Source organism: Nansenia antarctica (assembly GCF_963989245.1).
Source record: "Nansenia antarctica genome assembly, chromosome: 2".
Taxonomy (NCBI): domain Eukaryota; kingdom Metazoa; phylum Chordata; class Actinopteri; order Argentiniformes; family Microstomatidae; genus Nansenia; species Nansenia antarctica.
This window is the reverse complement of record NC_137675.1, coordinates 83,959,042-83,966,541: the sequence shown is the minus strand read 5'-3', so window position 1 is coordinate 83,966,541 and position 7,500 is coordinate 83,959,042. Positions and strand designations below refer to the sequence as shown.

The following is a 7,500-nucleotide window of genomic DNA, read 5'->3' as shown; positions in this document are numbered from 1 at the left end:
TCCCACGGCACGCCTCTCGACAGGTATCAACACAACTTCCTCCTCATTTTCATCTATTTTCATAGTTGTTTTCTATTTCTATTCTATTGAACCCTATTTTACGTGACCCCCCCCCCCCCCCCCCCCCAGGGGGAGGGGCCAGGGGATGAATGAGCCAATCGGAAGCTGGGGTGGGGGTGTGGGTGTGTGGGGGGGGTTAGGCGACCATGGCAGTATGAGGGCCAGATTGTGGAGTGTAGCTACATGATTGGTTTGATTGACTTCTTTGTTGAAGTGTCAATGCACATTCGATCGTGGCCTTCCCATGTGGGGCTTATAATGATCCGTAAATTAATACATGTTTATCACACTTTTTTCTTAACCTCTGTGGTCCTCTGTGGCTCAGCTGGTAGAGCGTGGTGCTAACAACACTAAGGTTGTGGGTTCGATTCCTGCTGGGACCATATATACTGAAAAATGTATATGCACACACGCTGTAATGTAAAGTGGTCAGCGTCAGCTTAATGGCATCCATCTGTTATAAACAAAATACTTAAATGGGCTACAGCTCAGTCCAATACACTATATACATACAATGCACAACATAATCACCGTAACAACCGCAACAAAAAAAAATCTGCTGTCAAGAGAATGGATGGATGTGGGACTGTTTGTTTGCCTGTGTTATGTTCCCAACATTAAAGTATATTATTGTCTCGTGTGTTCTTTGATTTTCTACAACTGTTCCGCATTGACTATTAGAACAGAATGGAGTAGAGCATGAACATGCTTTATTTACCCATTATGAAACTAAGCGGCCATCTTATCCTGCTCTGGCGTGTGTGTGTGCTGTGCTGTCCCAGATGTTGACTGTGTGTGATAGGCCACACGCCATGTCTGTGTCTGTGCTTCCCTCGCCATTCTTACTAACAAGTTATAGCACATATCTGGGTTTGTGGAAAGCCTTTTATGAATTAAATGTGGGTCATCACCAGTTTCCTGAAGTTATAAATATGTCTCCCATGTCGACTGGATACTTGTGTGGGTGTAATTACCGTGTAACAGCATGGTGTATGTAGTATTGTAGGCTGAACAGGGATTAAGTCCAAAAACAAAATGGCAGTTTCATTTCATTGCAGCTTATAATAATTGTTCTGTGTATATGCTGAACACCCAGGTAGGCTACGTTCTGGTTACCAAATGTGTTCTAATAACACAAGGGTATTACATCTATGTCTACTGTTGCCAACATGTGTCATATAAGCTATTTGTAAATAGGAACTATCCATAAGCCTAACAACATCACACTTTATGGTAATTTCTCAATAGCTGTAACCTAACTTCTAGTTTGGCCTACCCAATTGTTTTCAAACATTTCAAAGCATTCAAACCAACGTGCACGCTTCGTGGAGTGTTTTTTGAAAGCTGTCGATTTCGTCAACCGCTCGCCTTCGAAACGTCTTGATTCGTCGCATGTCGCAATATCTTTAATGCAATTAACTTTTTTTTTAATGAATGATCATTTAAACAACAACAAAAAATCTCCACGAAACAACACTTTTATCCAATCATGTGGTGCAACGTAATTCTGTAGTGCAAGAATATCTTAGTTTGGATTCCATTGTGTCAAGCCGAGCCATTTTCCCAACCAAGCGAGAGCGTGCGAGTGCCACGTTGACTAATGTGTGTGCGTGTGTGTGTGTGTGTGTGTGTGTGTGTGTGTGTGTGTGTGTGTGTGTGTGTGTGTGTGTGTGTGTGTGTGTGGTAGAGTAGGGCACCCAAAACCGTAAACACACAACACAGTCATAGGCCAACTTTCACACTCTGACCACTCTATTGTTCGATTCGTATGAAGTACATGTTCTGTATAGCGAGGGGGAGAATCCTGCACACGGCTCTCTCTCTCTCTCCTCCCCCCCCCCCCCCTCTCTCTCTCTCTCTCTCTCTCTCTCTCTCTCTCTCTCTCTCTCTCTCTCCCTCTCCCTCTCTCTCCCCCTCTCTGTGTGAGTGAGTCGCATGGTATGCCCACTGAGCGGAGAGTGAGGCTAGACCATTTCCCCCTCGGTGGGAGAGGCAGCCAGGCAGCACTCTGCATGCTTTTAGGCCCTGCGTTTCTCCATCCACCATTTTGAAAAATTTCAATCTCAGGATTGGCCGTCGGGCGGGGTGGTGAGGAGAGGGCGCCATGTGGCTGCAGCGAGTTGGCCACACTTTTCTGAACCCTAAACACCACAGACCGTATGGTACGGTGACAACGCGGAATAAAGACACGTGTATTGATGTATTTGATAGGCCCCCGCTGGGCGAGTTTCCCCCTACTACTACTACACCCACAAGAGAGATTTGGAGCATATTTCACATGAATGTCACTATTGTCATTGAGCTATAGAAGAGCCTACTTTAACCCTTGTGGTTTGAAACTAGCAAAAAAGCTCTATCGCCTAATCGCGTGGACCTGGGCGAAGCTCTCCAGTTGCAAGCGAGGAGCAACAATGTATCAAACCGCCACATTTGATACAAAGTAACAACGATTTCCTCGTCCCCCCCCTCTCTCCACGCGCGCAGCAAAGTCGATACAATGTATCCGAGCGGAGTGCTCGTGCCCTCGTCAAGAGGCCCCTGAAACCTTTTGTTCTAGCATTCGAAACTGACTCGGAAGTTCATAATATCATTTATATAACATCACCCTCATGACGACCAAATTCTTTACCAGCGCAATGCATATTCATGAAAGTGTGTGGGGGGGTGGGGGTGGGGGGTGGGGTTGAACGGTGGATTTCAGGAATAAATGCACTCCTATGAGCGCAGATCTAGAAGTAGACCACAAGCGCGCACGCGGACACCACCACGTTCCAACACAACACTCCCCAAATACTGTCCCCGCGCAGAGCGCCACTATAACATCTATACATTTTTGTTTGTTTGTTTTGTTTATTTTTTAATAGTAACCCCCCCCCCCCAGAAATCTCGTGTCTTCTTGGAAGGAAGTCTCCCCTCCCTGTGACTGATCCACGGACGGCACACACGAAGCACAGTGAAGCGCATGTGTGAGCTCCGTCTTATTGCATAAAGCCCTCTCCACGCTCACGGCGCATACTGTACAGCGGAGCGGCGCGCATAACACGAAGGGCTCGCCTCGCCTCGCGCACTCCTCTGGTGAGCCATACCCCGGCCAGGAGGGCTGGCCCTTTTCTCCAACCACTACTCCCCGAGTACCACGTGGTTTCCTCTTTGCAAACAAAAAAAAAAAAATAGTGAATTCGAGTCGGTTTAGAGGCGGTGCCATCGCCAGGCAGAAGGAACTGTGACAGTGTAGGGTACAACTCGAGGTTGAGGGGCAGAGAGAGGAAAACATTTCTCCGATCCCGCCATACTTCCTACCACTATTCCACCATATCCACCATCAAATTAATTCAAACTGATACATCTCTGCATTTTTTTTTCTGTGCGAACCTTTCGCTTGGGTTGCGGCAGTCAAAAGGGTTTTTCTCCCACTTCGATACTGGACTTAATCAGACTACAACATTACCATCACTTTTAACTTCCCCCCCCCCCTTCTCTCCCCTTTTAATTTTTTTTGGGAGTTTGGCTTCAATAAATTCATTTCTTTCGTTTTTTCATTTTGCTCACCGTTGGACATCTGCAAGTGCTTTTTTCAACCTGTGATCGTCCTGGGAAAAGAGCACTCTTCCTATATCTTGTTGCGTTTTTACAAAGAAAAAGTTTTTGTAGCTTTGATTTTTTCGTTTCAATTGGAGGACCTCTATTTTTCAACATGAACAAGCTATACATTGGAAATCTGAATGAAAACGTGACTGCAGAGGACTTGATTAAGACCTTTGATGAGTACAAGATCCCCTACTCCGGGCAGTTTCTCATCAAAACTGGCTATGCGTTTGTTGACTGTCCAGATGACCAGTGGGCAATGAAAGCCATTGAAACATTTTCTGGTAAGTAATTGAACGTAAACGACCCCCTCCTCGACCCCAGTAGCGCCCTACCTACCTTTATGTCTTCTCGTTGAGAGAGGGGAAGCCACCTAGGCTTCCACGTACAGGGGGACATGCCCACTCCCAAGCGTGTCCCAATTCCAATGTGTCCACTTTCGGAGGGATGTCAGAAAGGAATGGGATATTTAATCCAGTTGGCTTCATTAGAATTAACCGGAGAGAAGCTTTGCTAAGTGCTACGCGAAACAACAACTTTTACCAGGGGGGGGGGGGGGGGGGGGGTCGCGGGCACAACAGCCTGGCTGCTGCCTGTGTTCCAAATGTGTGCAGGGCTCCATCAAAGGTCTCTATGCACATCTCTCTACGATCGTGGAGTATTTTCGTAGCAGATGCATCCAGGATGTGATCGCAGATGCCTAATATTTCGGCCTGATGACCACACTCTCCTCTATCTAGTGCTCTATTGTACTAGACGAAGCCTTGCATGACTAGGTTCTGTGTACTAGGTCGGTGCTATAGAATCGAATGGCACCCCTCCCCCTTTTGGCTAGCAGGCCACTATAGCCAAGATATCAATTCGTTGAATGAGTTCACATTATTGAGAAAAAACAAACAAACAAACAACGTTTCATACAATTGTACAAGGCTTCGATCACTTCGCTTTCGTTGTGTTATCATTTGTAAATAGCCCTCCTATTTCTTTCTTATCTCGCCACACCACTGTGGGCTTGAGACCCCCTAAAATGTATTTTCCATGATTGACTACGTATGGAACATGTGATGCGTGTTCCATATAGCGCGAAGGTCGCCATGCTGCCCGTGCGTTCTGAAATAGATCACCAATAACTCGAGCACACGCAAATGTGTATTCTGAGCTGTTAATAAATGCCTGGCAGTATCCCATATTAAAACCCCACTATCGACTCACACTAATATCCAAATCGAACATTTATTAAACGAGCTCTATTTTTATTGTACATTACATGACACAGGCGTTTTAACTGTAAAAGATCAACATTGTTTGAAGGAATTACAGTGAGTCCATGAGCTGGCACATAATGTTGAATGACTTTCCCAGTGTAGGCGAGAGAACTTCTTACCTCCTGTGTTTCAATGACAGCGTCCAGGTTGTTCTGGGCCTACTTCATTACATTCAACATTTACTAGAAATTACATAAATTTAGAAACAACTCACACATGCATATAACGCTAGACTATTATAGTTATTAAATAAAAGACTGTAAAGATATTTTAGACTTTTATTTCCAGAATGTATACAAGAGATTGTAGCTTCTGTTCATGTCCACCTATAGGCTGATGTGGAATGAATGGCATAGCTTCATTTTCTTTTTATTTATTTTAAAACTTATTTTATTTTTTTTACAACATATACATTTATTTTCCAGGTAAAGTGGAACTCCACGGGAAGCGAATTGAGGTCGAACACTCTGTCCCAAAGAAGCAAAGGTATTTAGCACCCCCTCCCCCCAATAAAGCCTCAATTGTTGCATCTCGTTATGTGGCTATGGCTTTCGTTGAATGGAAATGGGGCATGTTGCAAATTACATTTACTACGTGTATTCTTATGCTATATACATCGCGCTATCTGCCCTGGTGTGTCGATGTAGCTAGTACAAAATGCCATGCTAACCCAAGATTTGAATGCCGTGTTTAATTTCGATTGACTTGTTATATTAAATGGCTGTGTTGTGAACTGTGTCGCCTATACTCATGAAGTATATCAGTGAACGGTGGTGTTACTCTACGTTTGCACTTTCGACTAGTCCTAAAACTGAAATATGGACGTCCAGTCATTCTTGGGGGGGAGTTATTTTACACATTTAAGAGGAGCTTGGATGCAACGTCATCAGTTTAATAGCACATGTTCATTAAGCTCGCTGAGGCTCTGTCACAGACCAGCGTGTAGGCCTTCCTGTCTGCAGATTTATTTATTTATTTATCCATTCAAAAAAAATGTCTATATGGACATAGCTGACTTTTTAGATATGTTTCGTATTGATATTGATCAGGGGTTTAGTACAGTTTAGTGCAGTTTGTTATTTGGACTGTGTGAGTTTAAATTCTATTATTTTCCGAGCACAGTGCACGCGCCCACAATCGATTTGCTGTTGTAATACGTGTGATTGTAATTAATTTCATTAACGTTTACTGAAAGTTCAGTAGCTGTGTTGTATTACGGTTATGCATGCTATACACGTATTCTTTAAATGTAAATGTATTTATTTTTTTGTTGAATACGATTACAATAGCCTATTGCAGCCTTGCATTCAACATAAAAGTTGTTTTGGTATTTGATAGTGCTTTAAAAGGTGAATAATTTAGTTGGGTCTCTATAGTTTGGGAAGACTAAATCTGTGGATTAATCAAGTCGGACTGCTGAAGATGAATGGTTTTAGGCTTGCATGATTGTTCCGCTGCTTGGGTGTATTTGTATTTTTGATTAGGGCTATTGTGTGGCTTCTTGAAAACACCACACCATATTGTGTATAGTAACGTAACGAGTGACTCCTAATTTACATTGAATGGAATGTTCATGAAATTAAATAATTTGAGTGGGCCTGGCTAATTAAATCCTTAAACAAAATGGTGACACTGCGCGAACTGCCTCAACAGTTGACCTCGTTTCAAACATTGCGAAATTGTCTTAGTTTAAACACTATTTAACCACAACCTTTATTGCATTGCACACATAGACTATTTGGAAATATTTACATCGAGATTGTGCTCGAATAGTCTACATTTCAGTTTTAGTCAAAAGTGTGTTTATTATTATTTTTGAATTCGTGTAATATTATTTGTGAGTGGGGTTTCAAGTTTCAAACATGTTTATTTGATTAATTCTGTGGTTTCTGTAGCAATTGGGAGGTTGATGTGTTGTTATGGTTCAGTGGTGGAAATATAGGTGTAGGCCTATGAACGAAATACACCAATTGGCTTTATTCTTATAGCGTAATTCAAGTGTGTTTGCGCCAGTCAAATTAGAGGTAAGGGCCAAATGCAATCTCTGTGCACGAGATAGATTTGGAATAGTTAATTTCGCCATTTAGGTCTACACTCATGTTACTTACTGTTCTTAACCCAATAACCAGTTATATAGGCCTATATGCGTAGAATGTGGGTCATTTATAGAAGCAAAGCAAGGGTCAAGTTATCCCACCAAGTTTACGGAGCATAATGACATAGGCTAATTTCAGATCTGGGAAGATCATCTCTCGTGGAATACGTGTCAGTGTTGCAGGAGAGAGGCCCTACCTTAGCTGACACACAACACGTGGTCGCCCCCACTGAGAGAAGTCATACGACGTCACTTGAGTGAGGAAAAAATGGCGAGCACAACACAGTGTCAATAGATGGCACAGGCAACAGTGTTTTGTTTTTTCCCCTGTGTCGTTTAGTCATTGTTGCAAGCAATATACATCTCCACCAGTGACAAAACTGTTACAATTCAGTTTCCATCGTCATACTGTATGTCGTGTCGTTAGGTAGATACGACTGTAGGCTGTAAACAGGCCTGACGTTTCGGGAAACAATATCCGCTTGTTAAGTCGTG

The 7,500-nt window shown here is 43.2% G+C and overlaps 1 protein-coding gene across 1 annotated transcript in view; it reads left to right on the top strand.

Moving 5' to 3' along the window:
- Positions 1-3,754: 3,754 nt before the first annotated feature.
- The window catches only part of igf2bp1 (insulin-like growth factor 2 mRNA binding protein 1), a gene marked incomplete at both ends in the record, with an annotated part of 48,286 nt that continues 44,540 nt past the window's right edge, over positions 3,755-7,500 (top strand). Inside the window, 2 exons of the mRNA XM_080524071.1 lie at positions 3,755-3,929; positions 5,336-5,396. Of these exons, the coding sequence (XP_080380197.1) occupies positions 3,755-3,929; positions 5,336-5,396 (236 nt within the window). The remainder of the gene's footprint in view (positions 3,930-5,335; positions 5,397-7,500) is intronic.